Raw genomic sequence first — 18,847 nt, 5'->3', positions numbered from 1 at the left:
CTGTAGGGACACAGAAACTGGTGCGTGATCTGACCAAGAGATGGGGTCTATATTCGCCCCCTGGAGCGCCCGGAGGGAAGGGACATTACCAAAAAAGTAATCTAAGCGTGTATGAGTGCTGTGCGTATGGGAGAAGAAGGTATAGGACCTATCACCTGGGTGATCCACTCGCCACAAATCATAGAGCTGGTGCTCTCTAATTAGTTGCCTAAAACGTGTAGAAAGTCCTGTAAGGGTGGGCGTCGGAGTAGCGTGTGTAAGAGAGACCCTATCCATGGACGTGGAGAACGGGACATTAAAATCTCCTCCCACCAGCCATGCCCCCCTAGGAAGCTTCTGGAGTTTAGAAAGGAGTCTACGTAGGAATGGAATCTGTGCGGTATTAGGAGAGTAAACGTTACATAAAACAATGGGCTGTCCAAGCAAAGTCCCCTCTATTATAACATATCTGCCTTTCGGATCTAGATGTGAGGTGTGAACTTGTATGGGGCAGGAAGCTGCTATCAAAATGGCCACCCCCTCCCTTTTGCGACCTGACGAGGCAGAGTACACAGCAGGATACGCCCCTCGGGCAAATTGGAAAGTTCCGGATGAATCTAAGTGTGTTTCCTGCAGAAAAGCAACTTCCGCTCCAAGCGATTTCAACTCCCTGAGAAGCAAGCGTCTCTTCACATTGGAGTTGAGACCCTTGACATTAAGTGTGACAAATTTAACCATGGTCAAAGATGTATGAAAGAGCAAAGAATGATGTGGAAAGTGCGGATGTATACAGCTCACAGTTATGTCGGGGCCAGTCCCATGTCGGTTTCAAAGCAAGCAGTGTTCTACGGCGTCCTTCTACCTTGGAGGTTCTTGGAGGATTCACTGTCGTCTCAAGTGTTATTTCGGATGAAAGTAGGAGGGGAGGGAAAGACACTGGGGTAAAGACGTACCAGGGAGACAATACACATATCTGCAGTGAGAACAAAGAGAAATGCATGAGATCAATGAATTTCAAACACACTCAGAAAATACTACCAGGGAGAATACTATACCCTGGGGCGGGTGATATTAAAGCAAAAGAAAGCTGGTAATACAATATTACCCTTTGCAACTCTCTCTAAAAACAGAGGGAGAACTGCAAAACAAATTACCCCTATCAAAAAAGGAGGTCGGGTCTCAACAGTCGAGGAACCTAGTACAAAAGTACGTATAAATACGTACAGGCCGAGAAAAAACAAAAAGGGGGTGAAAGAGCCAAGTGTATCCCGGGCAATCGCGCCCTGCCACAATTTACGTTAACGAATTAAAGAGAAGCAACATAAAATCAGAAATATAATCCTAAATGCATTTTTAGCCTAGGATAGTGCAACTGGCGAAGGGAGCAGCTGGTATAGGTGACCAGGCTCCTTCACATATATTACGGAGGTGCCGTGTATCTGCGCAGCGTCCATCAATTCAAATCAGGTCTTGGTGGACTTCGGTTAGACTGTCGTCTTGGAGAGGTCCTCCGCTTATTTCGGACCGACTGCCAGACTGGAGGTGGAGACGAAGGCGGCAAAGGAGTCTCCCAATTCTGCATCTTGGGCGTTGGTATACCAAGGGAGTCACAGAAATGAGGCAAATCCCCTGGGTACCTCAGGGTTGCAGAAACACCATCTCTTCGGGCTGTAAGGGAGAACGGAAACCCCCATCGATAAATAATATTGTGGTCCCGTAGGGCTGCGAGAAGCGGACGAAGCAGACGTCTTTTCTGTAACGTAATCCAGGAGAGATCCGGGAATAACTGAATCGGCACACCGGCATACTCCAGGTCTTTACGCTGACGGGCTTTAAGCATAATGTCCTCCTTAGTGCGGAAATCCTGGACACAGCAGATGATATCTCTGGGCTGAGATGTAATGGATTTTGGTTTCAGTGCTCTATGCGCTCTGTCAAGCGGTATCCGATTAGACGGGGGTGCACCCAAAAGGTCGTTAAAGATAGTCTCTAACACGATGGGAAGATCTTCAGACCCCGAGGGCTCCGGTATGCCCCTTATCCTTATATTATGACGGCGACCTCTGTTATCCAAATCCTCTAGATGCAGTTGCATATCTCTAATGGACGCCAGCTGGGAGGACACTGAAGACTGTATCACAGAGACATGGCGCCTAGTGGCATCGTGGTCATCTTCTAGAGCCTCCACCCTCGTAGCAATCTGCTGTATATGCTGCGACACCCCCGCCAATTCTGAACGAAAAGCTGCCTTCACTTCTTGTATCATACTCTTAAAGTCCTCTTTAGTGGGCAACTGTGAGAAACATTCCCTCCACATAGGGGGCACATCTGAAGGAAGTGAGGCTGAATCCTCCAGGTCAGAATCTGAGGCATATACAGGGGCCTGGGCATAGGGGGTCAAAGATGGTGTATCCCCCAGATCGTCTCTCCTCCCCGGCTGCTGGATCGTGGGCCGTTGAGGTTTAGGTGCAGGCCAAATCTGTAGGGCCATTTGTGCTGAGGGCTGTGACATTGGTGGTTCAAGCAGGTGTACTGGGGCCTCTAACTGAGCTGATGCTCCTCGTGGCCTGGCCTCCATTGCTCCTGGGATAGGGGACCCCCTTCCCTGCTGTTCACAGGACGAGGTGGAGGACAGCTTAGGGGAGCTGGGAGGGTGAACTTTAGCCATCCGGCTATTCAGCTTACCCTGTACATGGGGCACTGTCTCCTCTCCCTGCTCGGACATCTCCCCTTCCTTCTGACACGAGGCTGTCCAAGATGGCTGCGGCTGAGGGAGCGGCGTGGCTTGCCGCCGAAGAAAGTAGCCGTCGATCGTTGGTGGAGCGGCGGCGACCTGGTGCTGTGCTGCAGGGGTGAGTCTAGACCCTTGGGGTCTTTTTTTCCCCATATGAGGCACCTTTCCCCGCTGTAGGCTGCTGGATCTGCGTGGCAGGGCGCGGAGCTCTCAGTTTATGCGACCGGCGCCATCGACTGCTGGCCACGCCCCCCAAATCTATCATTTGTATTGCTAGTAGGCAGTGTAGGCTAAACTCTGCTAGACTTACAATAACACACTTAGGAATTGCATAAGGGACAATTCCCTAAGATACTCTTTTTATTGGAAATGTTTTGCTGGTGGCTCCCCGCTTTATTTGTGAATGGATCATTGCTACATATAAAGGAATTGTTATTTATGCAATTATGCGTTTAGTGCAGAAAATAACAAACTTAAAAGGGTATTACAGTTTCAGCAAATAAAGGTTATTTGTTGTATAATGAAAAAGTTACAAACTTTTATAATATACTTTTTATATCAATTCCTCAGGGTTTTCAAAATTTCTGCTTGAATCGTTCAATAGAAACGACCAGTGGAAGAAAAAATCTGTCCTGGTCATGTGATGATCACGCAGGCGCACGGCTCGAGCCGTTAAGGCCCTTTTACACGGGCAAATTATCGGACAAAGAAGCGCTCATGTAAACGCTCATTCCTGATCATTGCCCTGATCATTAAACAGGGCAACGATCTGCCGACGAGCGAGAAAATGAGCGTTCATCAGCTGATCTTCTAGTTTATGCAGCATTAAATATTATCGTTGTCGGCAGCCCACCCCCCTGTAAACAGGGAGACGCGCTGCCGATATGATAGAAATGCATGGGGACGAGCGATCGTAGGAAGGAGTGCTCGTCCCCATACTGGCTCCTTGTGAAAGGAGCAAACGAGCACTGATCAAGAGCTGTCTCATTGATCGGCGCTCGTTTTTGCGGCCTATATCAGGCCGCGTAATAGAACCTTTAGGGCCTGTCCACAACGGAATTGCTGCAGAAAATTTCTGCAGCAATTCTGTTCAAAGTCAAAAACTTTCCGCTGCGGCAAAAACCCACCATTTCCTGCGGTTTTTACGGCAGAAAATGGTGCAGAAATTGCTGCGTTTTTCCCAATGTTAGGACATGGAGACATCTACTCTAAAAAACGCAGCAATTCTGCACACTTTCCGTAGCAGGAATTGACATGCTGCGGTCCGAAAAATACGCACCACAGGTCAATTTCGGCTTGGAAATTTTACGCACCATGTGGATGAGATTTGTTAAATCTCGTCCACTATCCTGCTGCGTTTTTTCCGGCCGAAATTCCGTCCGGAAAAAATGCAGCAATTCCGGAGCATGTGGACGAGGCCTTACAGTGCAGGTTTTAGAGCTCGGTCTTGTAACGAGCCATGCACCTGTGTGTCCATCACATGACCAGGGCAGATTTGTATTCACTGAAAGTAAAGAAGGAATTTTCCTATAGAATTTCTGCAACTTTCTGAAAATCGTGAGGAATTGATACACAAAGTATAATAGAGAATTGTATAACTTTTCATTACGCAATAAAAAATTTTGCTGAAGCCAGAAAACCCCTAAAATGCAAAGGCATAGCTCATTGACCAACCACATTGTATCTGCCATGCAAATCTGGCCAAGGGTCAATAGGTTGGAAAGACCACAATGCGATGTGCTCCAGCTCTTCGGATCTATGAAGATGAAATACAAATCATACCAAAAGACAAATTATGACTTAAGATAATTTTTCATACATAGGTACGATGTCTTCTGAATTTCTTATAATGTATACCAGCAACATACCGTACATTATAAGTAGCCAGAAATCCTCTTTACACTTCAATATGACCTAGATTCACGATACATTCAAATGAGAGCGGAGGATTAGCCATTCATGAATCCGGGCTTAAGACTGTGGATACCTAGACTGTGGTTCCTATAGTACGGGTGCGGACCCTATGTATTACACCGGTTCTATATAGACATACAGGCATTATGCATTGTGATAAGAGCCGGTATTGTATAGATGCAGTTTTATGGAAGTAGGTGATGTGCGTCCACTGACATTTCACTGGTGACAGGTTTCGGATTTTGTGCATCGCTCCCTCCATAAGCTTATCTTTCCCCTGCAGGCAACGTATGAAGAAGTACGATAATGGCAATTTCACTTTTAATATAGTTAATCTTTCTTATGAAGATTAGATGTCAGAATCATAAAGACCCCGCATTGTTTAACTGTATATTTTAAAATGAAATACGAGCTTTGGAAGCAACTTTATTCCAGGGTCTGATAGTCTGGCACTTGTTTCCCGAATAGAAGGATAGACACTAACCTAGAAAGTGCAATTGGATGGCCCCTGAAAACCCAAACAGGGGGCCGAAAAATAAACCATTTATTTTAGCTACTACGTATCTTTCTTACAAGCGAGTCAGACTATCAGGTGATCTCTCTTGGCCAATCGGTGGAGAGGGAAGCACTGCTAACTATTGGCCTGATGAAGACACTAGTCATGACGAAACGCGTAGCCTAATAAAGAGTTTTTTTTTAAAATAAAGATCTTGTCCATGTCAGATGTCAGCAGTGCTGCTATAATTTTTTTTTTCCCAAACAAATAGCTTAGGGTTAAATATTACAGATCCATTCTGATTTGTTGTGTTACGGATTCTCATGGACTCATCCCATTGACTTACAATGGGTCCATCATTAACTTTACTCAATAAAAGCAATGGAAACCCGATGGAACAGAGGCCAACGAATGGCATTCACCATCAAGATAGCTAAAATCATAAACCAATAGGGCGGTTAATTGAAACGTGAAGTGAAACATTAATGTGAACAGAGACTTAGCTGCTCCCCAACATTTCTATATCTTCTATTCCTCAGACCTGGAGACTGGTGGCAATGACAAGCTACTAGCGGCGTGCACCTGGCCAGGGACACAGGATGATAAATCTCTTACACTCGTGATACCATATTTCTTTAAAATACGATTAACCTCCTGGAGACCTGACAGGAGGGAACTTATAAAGAAATAAACAGCCATCCGATTCAGTAAATGTACAGTGTATGCTTGAAATTGTTGTAAGGAGCAATTTTTGGATGACGATCCCAATGCCCCCCCCCCCCCCCCCACCGGCTATCATCGTAGGACCCGACCATCATCATGTCGGATTAATTAATAGAGTCAAAGTGATTTCCCATTAGCTCCGCCGGCCACATGTACGGGCCTCCCATATTTTGGTTTCCATAAGAGCAAACACTAATAAAGTTAATTGTTTAATAGCTCAATAAAATAAAAAGAAGCCGTAATAAAAGTAAAACTCCACTTCTGGGAAGTGCCGCAGTAATAGAGCTTTACTTTCATATGATGAGAAACATGAAATCCAATTCTAAGTACTGATCAAATCAGAAATGAAATTAGCTTTATGCTTTCCCTTTCCTCTTAAAATTAACATACAGCTTATTATTAGCCGGTGCTGGCAAATTAGAGAGCATTGTGCGGAGGACTTTTATCTCTGAGCAATTAGTGCTATATGAAGGTACTACAAAAAGACAAAAATCAGGAGAAGGCCCGTCCTCTCCACCACCCGCAGCTCTCAGACTGTGCCGACGCCATGATGAGTTAACACCAACTTTTTGAGACACTAGAACTGTTTTGCATCGCCATCACGTAGTTTATAGTTCTGATTCATTTTATAATATTTCTTGATAGCGGTCGGAGCTCCGTTTTTCGGTTACAGAGCTCTAAATCCCCTGCATAGACATAGAGTTAAATGATAATATTCTGGCTGCCTGCAGTAACCACTAGGGGGAGCTTACCGTATACTGTTTTATAATTGAGTTCAATGTGTAAAGAGTATGCAGTAAGCTGGACCTAGCAATCAGAAGTTTTCCTTACATCACAGGCGTCCGTCACCGCTGATTATTTAGACCTGATGAGAACGGCCCCACCTTGCCTGAGCAACAAGGGTCTTTGGATCCTGTCCATTTGTGACGGTGTTTGTTAATTTGGATTTGACCCGGACTGTTTCCTGTCTTTGCAGCCTGCCCTGCCCTGTATCTGTCTTATGACTTTGCTTAATTTACCAGACCTGACCTCGGATTTGTATGACTACACTTCTGCTTATTGATTCAGGAGCCTCAATATTGGAGACTACTCTGGGGAAGTGACCTGGGCATTGTCCATACCCATGTGAAAGGTGTATTAAGGTGAAATTTGTAAAATCTCTTAAACTACGGCCCCCCCCCCCCCAGTTTAGCCCTAACCAAGTCTAATAGTGACATAGTGGATCCATCCAACCACTAAAAAAAGATGCAAAGAAATGAATTCAATCAAAGTTTTTTTTCCCAAATCGTGTTGACAAGTGAACATTTACTTAAATGGTATTCCCAGAATCAAGCATTATCACACATCAACAGCACAGGTGATTATTGTCTCATTGCTGGGGGGCCGCATGGCTCACGAGACCAGGGGTCCCAAACACCCCCTATTCCTACTTACTGCACTCCCTTCAGGGAGAAGGACATTAAATGGAGCCTCGGGCGAGCATGCCCGCTGCCACTTTATTTAAAATCTATGGAAATGACAGAAACAGCCGAGTACAGCGCCCAGCTGCCTCTGGCAGTCGCATAGACATTGAACGGAGCGGCGGGTACATGCTCAATTGCCGCTCCATTCAAGCTCCTTTCTGCAGGGAGATTCAGTGAGGAGGATCTAGGGGTTCGGGAGACCATTATTGCGATCAGTGGGAGTCCTATCGGCGGGACCCCGGCGATGACACAATGATGCCCCTATCCACATAATGGTCGATACTGGGACAACCCCTTTAAAGGGAGTCTGTCACCAGATGTCCGTATTGGACTGTATTGGACTACCATCAGGCTATTATAGATTAGGCTGACCTGATTTGACGTGTATTATGTTTTTCCACAGAGTGCCTCCTTTGAAGAGAAAAAGCTTCTATTACATTTATGCAAATTAGCATTTTGGAGCAACGAGGATCTTCACATTTGCTCCAAATGATCTCTCGTCATTCCCCAGTTCAACCCCCTTCCTCCCTGTTTCCTTTGATTGACCGGCCACACCACGTACTAGGCGAGTTCACACCTTGCCCCGTAGTGTAGTGAGCGTCCCTACATCCTAATCGGCGCATGCGCAGTAGTGCCGATTAGAAAAGTGACTTAAAGGTTGGACTGCGCATGCGTCGATTAGGATGTAGGGACGTTCACTACACTACGGGGCAAGGTGTGAACTCGCCTAGTACGTGGTGTGGCCGGTCAATCAAAGGAAACAGGGAGGAAGGGGGTTGAACTGGGGAATGACGAGAGAGCATTTTGGAACAACGGTGACGCCCTCGTTGCTCCAAAATGCTCATTTGCATAAATGTAATAAAAGCTTTTTCTCCGGTGACAGACTCCCTTTAAAGGTTCACCTAACGCCACATTGTTTGTCAAGAAAGCAGCAGCATAATGATTTGGACTACTTTCCTAATATATGTGATAAGGTCGGCATGCTCTGCTTCTTCAGTAAAGAGCACCGCTTATCTTTTCATCAACACATATAACACAATGTTTCTCTATGGAGATCGCATGGCTGTGTTCTTGATTTTATGCACCTGTTTGCAATGGGTGTGGCTACTGAAACACCTGAACTCAATAATTAGGAGGGGTGTCCACATATTTTTGGCCATATATTGTATCTTACAAGACTGCAGAACTTTTCATTACACAACGGTTAAGCTTGATTTAAATAAAATGACATTGAATGGACATTAAAATGAATCCAATTTCCATGAAATATTCCTTACCAACGTTCCCCATGCGCAGGTGGAGTCGGCCTTTTATGACAGTGTGAACTCCTATGGGTTTGACCACGCCTTGCTTCGAGATGTCTCCGCTCATCGCCATGGTCTCCTGCTCATATTCCGTTGTGATGACTTCCAGCTCATGAGACACCTGCACAGCCGTGCGACCTTGGCGTAGTAAATGCTATAACATAGAAAGCCGTATATTACAGAGGTTGTACTGTCTACTTTAATTAAAGGGGTTTTCCACATTCTGACAACTGGTGACCTATCCGCCGGATAGGTCATCAGTATTTGATCGGTGCGGGTCCGACACCCAGACCGATCTGCCACTCCGGCTGCCTCTGGGCACCGGATGTTATGGCACATAATGCTATGTACGCAGCCGGAAGCAGTTGGCTCCGTATGTAGCATAGCGGCCGTGCTGTAGAACTGCAGGTCCGCTCCTATTCACTTGAATACTGCAGTACTGCAGCTTGGCCACTAATCTGTGGCCGGAGCCAACTGGTTCCGGCGTGTTCGTCCGATGCTTGGAGGCACCGTACCAGCTGATCGGTGCGGGGTCCGGGTGTCGGACCCCCACAGATCATGTACTAATGACCTATCCGGTGGATAGGTCATCAGTTGTCAGAACGTGGAAAACCCCTCTAAATCTTCCTACACAAGTCGATAATAGTACTTAGTTTCTAATCAATACAATATTCAATTTGGCAAATTTACCACACTTTTTCTGACGTTCCCCACACTGTAAATAGAGACCAGTTATAAAATTAAGGAACAAAAACAATCAAAACTTAACAATTGCCACTTATTCTATCAATTATAACCTCCATATAGATCATACAGCACATAAGGTCCTAATACCCAATGAGTAGGAGTGTTGTGTCTGTGACTTAAAGGAGAGATCCACTTTTTACTAAATGGACTAAACCCCCGTACTGTAGGACCTGCAGTTCTCAAATTTTGTAATATAGTCATACATTTATATTAGGCACTGTGGCTGAGATTTGGACGGTGTTGTTTATATTGTTCCTTCTTGTATGAAGCTCTAAGGACAGGCCGACACATAGAGCTGTCCTGACATACGTGGACACAGCTCTACTTTAGAGAATGCAAATCTCGAGCGCAAACTGTGTGCAGACACTGGGCCAGCAAGGAATGTGGAGGATTTCAGCTCTGATGCCTGGAGAATTGTGAATGCAGCTCTGGAGTATAATACAGGATGTGACTGAGGATCAGTACAGGATAAGTAATGTAATGTTCATACACAGTGACTCCACCAGCAGAATAGCGAGTGCAGCTCTGGAGTATAATACAGGATGTTACTCAGGATCAGTACAGGATAAGTAATGTAATGTTCATACACAGTGAGTCCATTGGCAGAATAGTGAGTGCAGCTCTGGAGTATAATACAGGATGTTACTCAGGATCAGTACAGGATAAGTAATGTATGTACACAGTGACTCCACCAGCAGAATAGTGAGTGCAGCTATGGAGTATAATACAGGATATAACTCTGGATCAGTACAGGATAAGTAATGTAATGTATGTACACAGTGACTCCACCAGCAGAATAGTGAGTGCAGCTCTGGAGTATAATACAGGATGTAACTCTGGATCAGTACAGGATAAGTAATGTAATGTATGTACACAGTGACTCCACCAGCAGAATAGTGAGTGCAGCTCTGGGGTATAATACAGGATGTAACTCAGGATCAGTACAGGATAAGTAATGTATGTACACAGTGACTCCCCCAGCAGAATAGTGAGTGCAGCTCTGGAGTATAATACAGGATGTAACTCAGGATCAGTATAGGATAAGTAATGTAATGTATGTACACAGCGACTCCACCAGCAGAATAGTGAGTGCAGCTCTGGAGTATAATACAGGATGTAACTCAGGATCAGTACAGGATAAGTAATGTAATGTATGTACACAGTGACTCCACCAGCAGAATAGTGAGTGCAGCTCTGGTATATAATACAGGATGTAACTCAGGATCAGTGCAGGATAAGTAATGTAATGTATGTACACAGTGACTCCACCAGGAGAATAGTGAGTGCAGCTCTGGAGTATAATACAGGATGTAACTCAGGATCAGTACAGGATAAGTAATGTAATGTATGTACACAGTGACTCCACCAGCAGAATAGTGAGTGCAGCTCTAGAGTATAATACAGGATGTAACTCAGGATCAGTACAGGATGAGTATGTAATGTATGTACACAGTGACTCCACCAGCAGAATAGTGAGTGCAGCTCTGGAGTATAATACAGGATGTAACTCAGGATCAGTACAGGATAAGTAATGTAATGTATGTACACAGTGACTCCACCAGCAGAATAGTGAGTGCAGCTCTGGAGTATAATACAGGATGTAACTCAGGATCAGTACAGGATAAGTAATGTAATGTATGTACACAGTGACTCCACCAGCAGAATAGTGAGTGCTGCCTTGAAAGCGTGTTACCGTAGAATCCATACAGATACAAAGTGCTGGAAAGCAACTTAAATTTTTATTTTTCAAGCCCTACAAATAACTTAGTTGCCGTGGTTAGTAACCTGGAATGGCTGTCCTTTCCTATTCCACCTTACAGTGGTGTAGCTATAGGGGGTGCAGAGGTAGAAGTTGCACCAAAAGGTCCTCCTGCCACATAAGAAGATTTATTATAAATGGCACATAGTAGGTGGGGGGCCCTGGTACAGATCGTGCATTGGGGCCCCGGAGCTCTGGAGGTATGCCTCCAATATAGAAGGGAAAGGCTAAAAACATATTTTAAAAGTCCCAGAGCCTGCGATATATTTATTGAGCACACAAACCCCATTGTCCCATTTTATGGCGCGGACATTTCCGCTTTTCTCATTTGACAGGTGGGAGCCGCTGACTTTGATGTTTATCTCTCAGCTTTTAAACATTCCCTGGGTATTTAATAACCTCTGACACCTTTTTTGATCATTTCTGGCCTTGAATGTTGTGAATTGCCGGAGTTCACTGGTAACAATTTGGCTTTCGCTCCATTTTCCGGGGGTAATGTGACGTCTCACATTTCCTTCTCATTAAAATGTCACAGACCTATATAATTGTGTGTGTGTGAGTGACAGCTGGAGGTATCGAGACCTCTCACATGCCATCAATCACTGCTGTGCCGCTTATCGGAACCGGCTGGAGAAACATTGGAATGAAATAGGATAAATCTAAATCTTGATGTAACGTTATAATTATTCTGATACTTGCTCAGCCTCGGGGTCAGGGGCCGTTCAGTAGGTGCCATGTCTATCACTACAGTTCCGGGGCCACCGATCAGATTAATTCATCTTCATTTTAATAGATTTGAGTGGTGACAGATTCTCTTTAAAGGGGATTTCCAGTCTACTGCAAATCAATCTTACTTACTGAATAATGAATATTCTTCAACTTTCTAATAAACTTTGTGCTCCATTTCATCAGCATTTTCAAGATCTCTGCTTGCTGTTAATTAATTCAAACATCCAGAGGCTTAAAGTAAATGTTCACCCTTGAACACCATTTTTTTTTTTTTTTAGGGGGTTATTCCCACCTTATGTGTAAAAACCACAACCGCATCGAAAAATGCATCAAAACGCGGTTTTCTGGATGCAGTTTTTTTTATGCGGTTTCAACCGCAACATCTGAATACACCCCTAAAGAAGTTGTCCAGGTTGGGGGCTGTTTTTTTGTGTTACGGCTGCCTCCAGGCGCTGGAAGTTATGCAGGGGTCGGTGCCAGAAGCAGAAGGCTATGACCACTGTATAGCAGCCATCCTGCAGTATTACAGCTCTGCTGCTATCCAAGTGACTAGGAGCAGAGCTGCAGTACCACAGCTCGGCCACTATACAGTGTACGGAGCCAACTGCTTCCGGCTCAGTCACCCGGTGCCCAGAGGCAGCCGGAACAGCTTATCAGTCTGGGGTCCGGGTGATGGACGCCCACCGATCATGTACTGATGACCTATCCTGTAAATAGGTCATCGGTATAAAAAACAGCCCCCAACCTGGACAACCGCTTTAAGCTCTGGATGTAAACATGAATGTCGACATGTAGCGTAAATACTGCAGATTTTCCACAACCGATTTCATTGCGGAAAATCCACAGAATATTACAGTAGCAGCAGAGTGGATGAGATATGAACAAATCTCATCCACACGTTACGTAAAGAACCCGCTGAAAAAAACGTTGATAAATTGCGTTTTTTAGCCGCAGAATGTTTCATCCCATGTGACTGCTCCGGTAAATCACAGGCTGCAGCGGTCACATGGGATGAAACGTCATCCCAGGAGGCCGGGCTGCAGGACATCAGAGGGACGTGTCGCCATGACTACAGGTAAGTATAAGCTTTTCTTTCTTTTTTTTTTTTTAACCTGCTATTTTCTGCAGTGGACATTCTGCCCGAAAAACTGCACCACAATATGGTGCAGGTTTTTTATTGGAATTCCCTGTGAAGACAAGGGCGGATATGCTGTGTGCTTTTATGCAGCATATGTGCCCTGTGTGAACATAACCTTATAGATCATTCAGCGGAGTATTGCTATATGGCAAATTTCCCCAGTCATGTATGCATTTTGGGGCTGTGGAATTACTACGACACAACTAAACAGATACAAAGTTTGAAAACGGAGGAAATCTGAGTGAAGAAATCTGGTCGCCATGGGGCGAAATCTTTTTGCTGAAAGCCGTACACCGGTCTATAATATTCTCCTATTTTCTGACTGAACCGATATGAGAAAACTCCGACCCATACAGCTTAGGATTTCAGCAGGAGAATTCCTAGACCTGGGCTACACCTTGACTTTTTGTAGCGCTACGGATGGATATTAACTCTTGAGTGACAGCTGCAGTCCACAAGACTGCATGCGACTCAATGTATTCATGTGGACTGCAGCTGAAGCTCAATAGTTAATATCCATCAGTAGCGCTATAAAAGGTCTAGGTGTAGCCCCGGCCCTAATGTGATGCCAGTTGGCTGGAGAGCGCAGTCATTACCATATTCCTGCAATTTAATCTGGATAAAAGGTTAGAAATACGAATGACTTCGTAAGCATTTTAACAAGAGCAATTTAGTAAGGAAAGTCTAACTTTAAATGACTTCGCATTGATAAAAAGTCCATTGGAGGGAATTATGTTCAGATATATTTTGCAGGACTGACGGCTTCGGAGGGTGGACAGACGGTCGGGTCGGCGCCATTAATCGTGGACAGGATTATATAGGTAACCTGTGCTTGACTCTCCCCCACTACATCCATGATCTGCCATGTAAGGGCTCGTCCGCATGTCCAAACTACATAGGTACATATATCCTAAGCTCCTACATACATATTAGGTGCATACATTCTATATATGTATAATACATACATGCTTTACAAGTAGAAACAGCCTATATACAGTCGGTTCACACAGACAGTACATATGATATAGATACATAAGTCCTATACGACATAAAAACATACAGGAATCCCATATAGGTACATACATCCCATACAAGTACATATATCCTATATAGGAATCCTACATAATCTATACATGAGTGCAGTACAAGTAAATACATCCCATGTAAGTACATACATGCATCTTATATAGTGCGGCGGGTGATAATCAGAAAATATTTTGCTAGAGAAAGTCTCCTCTATCTTCATTTACTATGTGAAAAAACTGGGAAAAAGGAGGGGATGCTATAGTGTAAGGGTCCTATTACACGGCCCAATAAAAGGCCTTAAAAACGAGCGCTGATCAACGAAACAGCTCGTTGATCGGCGCTCGTTTGCTCCTGTCTCAAGGGATGGGGATGAGCGTACATTTCTATCACGTCGCCAGCATATCTCCCTGTTTACACATGTGCTGCCGACATTTTATTGGCTGCATAAACCATACGAGCAGCTGATGAACGAGCGATTCCCCATTTATCGGCTGATTGTTTCCCGGTTTACACAGGACAATGATCAGGAATAAGAATTTATATGATCGCTCTTTTGCCTGATCATTGGCCGCTGTAATAGGGAGAAAAGAGAAGGTAAAAGTTCCACTCCGTCTTTAGGACAGTTCAGGGTTTGCGTTGTCTTATGAGTCATTAGTTGCCATCTGTAACCCCTTAATGACACGGTAAATTTTCATTTTTGTTTTTTCCTCCCCACCTTCCAAAAGCCATAACATTTTTTTAATCTTTTCGCCGACATAGCCGTATGTTTTTTGTGGGACACATTGTAGTTTTTCATGGTACCATTTATTGTACCACATAATGTACTGGTAAACTGAAAAAAATATTTTGCCATGAAATTGGCCAAACACAGCGATTACGCCATTATTTGGGTGGGTTTAGTTTTAGCGATGTCCAACAGGCTGTAAAAACGACACGTTAACCTCATTCTACGGGTTGATACAATTGCGCCGATACCAAATTTATATTTTTATATTTTACTACTTTAAAAAAAAATCACTGTTTGCTAAAAAAAAATCTTGTTTTGTGTCGCCATATTCCGAGAGCCATAACTTTTTATTTCTTTGTGATTGAGTGATATGAGGGCTTATTTTTTATGGGAGGAGTTGTCATTTTTATTGGTACAAGCGACACTTTGATCACTTTTTATTGCATTTTTTTTTAGAGCTAAGATGACCAAAAAAACAGCAATTTGGGTGTTTTAAAGGAGTAGAAAGATGGCAGACCTGGGAGCCATCGTCGCGCAGGGGTTGGGGAGTGATGGCACCTCGGAGTGGGCTGCCCCCCTAGGGGGTTAAATTGGCGAGATCAAAGTGATATTTGATTCTGCCTGTTGCAGTGAGGTATCGGCAGTATTACACAGCCGTCACCCGCTAAGTATGAAGCAATCTCAGCCTCTGAGCCTGCTCCATACTTCCCCTTAACGACTGCCACGTATATGTACGTGGTTTGTCGTTAAGGGTTTAAGAAACGTTTGATCTACTCACACAGCGCTCCCAGTCTGGAGAAGACGGCCACTGCCGGCCTGCGGGAGTCATGAGTTCTGGTAAGTGTTTGTTGTGAGGTGCTGGGCAGAAGGTCTTTCACCCTGATAGGGCGGGACGCTATGTGTTTAGTTAGAGGCTGGACGGCCCAGGGTTTATTTTGCGTTGTGTTGTAAAACTACTTTGCTGTTTGTGAAGATAATAAAGCTGGTGGCGCACAGTTATCAACCAAATACACGGTGTTGGAGTGAGAGTTTTCTAGTATGCCAACCATCTTACCCCAGAGATGGCAATCCTCTGAGCTTATTGCCCCCAAGTTGTTACAATAGGTACACATATACATGAATCCTATATAGGTGGGTATATAAGTGAATCCTATATATTTGTGTGTACCATATATACAGTAGGTGTATACAATCATCAATCCTATATAGGTGTGTATATAGAGTAGGTGTATACATACATCAATCCTATATAGGTGTGTATATATACAGTAGGGATATAGATCAATCCTATATAGTTGTGTATATAGAGTAGGTGTATACATACATCAATTCTGTATAGGGGTGTATATAAGTGTATACATACATATATACATGAATCCTATATAGGTGGGTGTAAATACAGTAGGTGTATACATACATGAAAATGATATAGCTGTGTATAGGTACATACTGTGCATTGTATATAAGTTAATGTATATTATATTACACTCCTTCTGGGAAAGAAATCTAAATTTACATTGAATTCCTTCTATATTTGCAGGTAGCAGAAGCGTTCTGTGTTTATCCTCCCAGCTACATCTGTTTTCTATAACAATAATCCTCCTCGCTACTTCCAACTAAATAAAAGTAATAAAAAAGGTAAAAGATCTGCACAAACCCCGCGAACCTAAAGGAAAGGAATTAAGTTACATATCAATAAAGGACGCTGCTTTCTTCTGGTTTATTTCCTTTTTCTTACCTACGATGGGATTCAGAATGATCCATTTATACTGGTACAAACAGACAATTAATAGGAGGAATTAATATACGTCCCGACAACATTCACAAGGAAAATAAAGACACTAATATTAAGACAGTACTTTCCTCGGAAGGTTTGGTACATTATTTACACTTATATGAAGGGTGACTGGATCTGGTCTTTATATACACGTACCTTCATCTCTACAGCAGCGGATCCAATCAGAAGCAGGGACTCCCCATCCCAAATATCAATCTGAAGGGTTTGAAGTGCCAAATACCGTAGAAACCATCTTTGTTCTCCGGGCTTGAGGAATCCGGGATCCACCATGTACTTCATCTGATACCCAGGAGACCCTATAGGACATATACAGAACTATATTATAATGGGGTGCCAAGACCCAATTGTATGGAATGACTGGCCACAATCCTGGATTTCATAAAAACGACCAGTAGATGCAGGAAAAAAGTGCAGAAGCCTGAAGCGCTACCAGTGGTTAACGCCGGGGATTTCAGCTGCTGGATGTGCGCGATCACCTGATCACCAGCAAGTGCTCATTTAGAGAAGCGACTGCCTAAGTGGGACAAACATTTAAAAAATTACTTAAAGGGTATCTGCACTCATAGAGACATATCAGAAGTTTTGATTGGTGGGGTCCGGGTGCTGAGATCACCACTGTCGCGGAAACAAAGGTGCAGAAGCGTTCAGCTGTGATCTGTGTTCTACGTTGGGCTAAAGACGGCATACATAGAGCGTCTTAGTCCCAATATTCAGCCAAACGAGGAACACCGATCACAGGCGAAGGTGCAGGGTGCTCAGCTGAGTGATCTGCACCATCGCTTCAGCGACGGTTGGGGTCTCAGAACCCGGACCCCCACCGATCAAAACTTCTCTATGACATATCAAAAGGTTATGGAAAGTACAGATACTCTTTAAAGGTACATAAAAAAAATCAAGAGTCATTATTTATTTATTTACATGGGTTCTCATCACAATATGAGAGCAATCGCAGTGATGAGCTGATCGCCACGGTTCCATCACACAAGACCCCTGGCAAACAGCTAATTTTAGCGGGAGTGTTTGCTGTTGGCTGCTCATTTTACCCTGCAGTGGCCGCTACAGGAGAAATGTAGTATTACATGCGGTCCTTCAAGTGAATGGCTGTCCATGTAATACACAGATGGACAGGGTCTGCCGGAGCATTGCCCGCTGTTTGTTAGCGGCTCTCCACTCTGGCTCATAGAAGCGGGTCCTGAGAGGTTGCATCAGTGTTCCAGTATGTGTGCCTTAATGTATTGATCTAGACATTTTCTTTACAGGTCTAAGACCCCAAAGACTGACATGTTAGGGTTAAACATTTAGAGATTGTACCTTCAGCACAAGGGTGGTGCATTGTTACTCCTACCTGGGTTTAATGAGCCGTCCTTGTTGATATGAACTAAGAGACGGGCCGATGTATCAGAGCGTGACTTAGTAGCAGAATGAATCTGTACGAGCTGCAGGCGAGAGGATGTTACTGGCTGAAAACGGTAAAACTGGAAGGTGAAGTAAATGGTTTGGGGCCAGTTGGTTGAGAGATCGTCCTGGACACTATGAAAATAACAAGGTGATGAGTCATTTACAATTGATACTGCACAACACACAGGGCAAAATGTTCTACAGGGTTCGGACATATATTTTTTTGTGTGACATTGTTTTATAAAAGATTCGATTTCTTGGCACTCAGCTTTCCTGGATTTCTGAATGACAAACCAGCTTAGTTATGTTGCAACACATCCTACATAACTGAACAACTTGGTAGATTTACAATTCAAAGCCTTACAGTGCTTTTAGACCCTCAGGTGCAGAACCTTTGTGGAGTGCTGGCCATACACGAGATAAAAGTCGTCCAAAATGGCAGAAATTTGCCATTTTTAAAACAGACTATGATTGGCCAGGTGGGACCTGTTGAAGGTGGGATCGTTTGTACAGCTTTAGACAGTCACCCGATCATGCATGTGTATGAGAGGGGTGTCAAAAGGAATAGCTGATGGCCAAACCAGCGTTCGACTGGCAGCCATCTATGGTGTATGGTCATCCTTAGACCCTCATGTGCAGTACCTATGAGGGGGCCTTTCATTTCATACCTCACACTTTTGTTTTGCAGACCCTTGTTTCCTCTTAATTCACTAACAGGAAGATGAAACAGATAGAGTGGAGCTGCAGCCCGGTCACAGACACTGTTCTAAAAGCTGAGACAGGGAGTGCTAGTGGCAGGTATGAATAAATGTTCCATATCATGTGAGTGATAACACCAGATCTCTGCAAGAGCACGGAGATTGGCATTGTCACCGGTCGGCCATGACATTTGTCATTAATTAGTGGCCCGAA

General features: G+C 44.1%; 1 protein-coding gene across 1 annotated transcript in view; it reads right to left on the bottom strand.

The window, feature by feature from the left end:
* Positions 1 to 18,847, bottom strand: part of NPHP4 (nephrocystin 4) — a 159,787-nt gene that overhangs the window by 35,424 nt on the left and 105,516 nt on the right. Inside the window, exons 16-18 of the mRNA XM_075839481.1 lie at positions 17,883 to 18,067; positions 16,673 to 16,833; positions 8,587 to 8,767 (exon numbers count right to left, since the gene is read on the bottom strand). Of these exons, the coding sequence (XP_075695596.1) occupies positions 8,587 to 8,767; positions 16,673 to 16,833; positions 17,883 to 18,067 (527 nt within the window). The remainder of the gene's footprint in view (positions 1 to 8,586; positions 8,768 to 16,672; positions 16,834 to 17,882; positions 18,068 to 18,847) is intronic.

This window comes from Rhinoderma darwinii, chromosome 10 (genome assembly GCF_050947455.1).
Source record: "Rhinoderma darwinii isolate aRhiDar2 chromosome 10, aRhiDar2.hap1, whole genome shotgun sequence".
Taxonomy (NCBI): domain Eukaryota; kingdom Metazoa; phylum Chordata; class Amphibia; order Anura; family Rhinodermatidae; genus Rhinoderma; species Rhinoderma darwinii.
The sequence above is the reverse complement of the archived record's forward strand: the minus strand, read 5'-3'. Positions and strand labels throughout refer to the sequence as shown.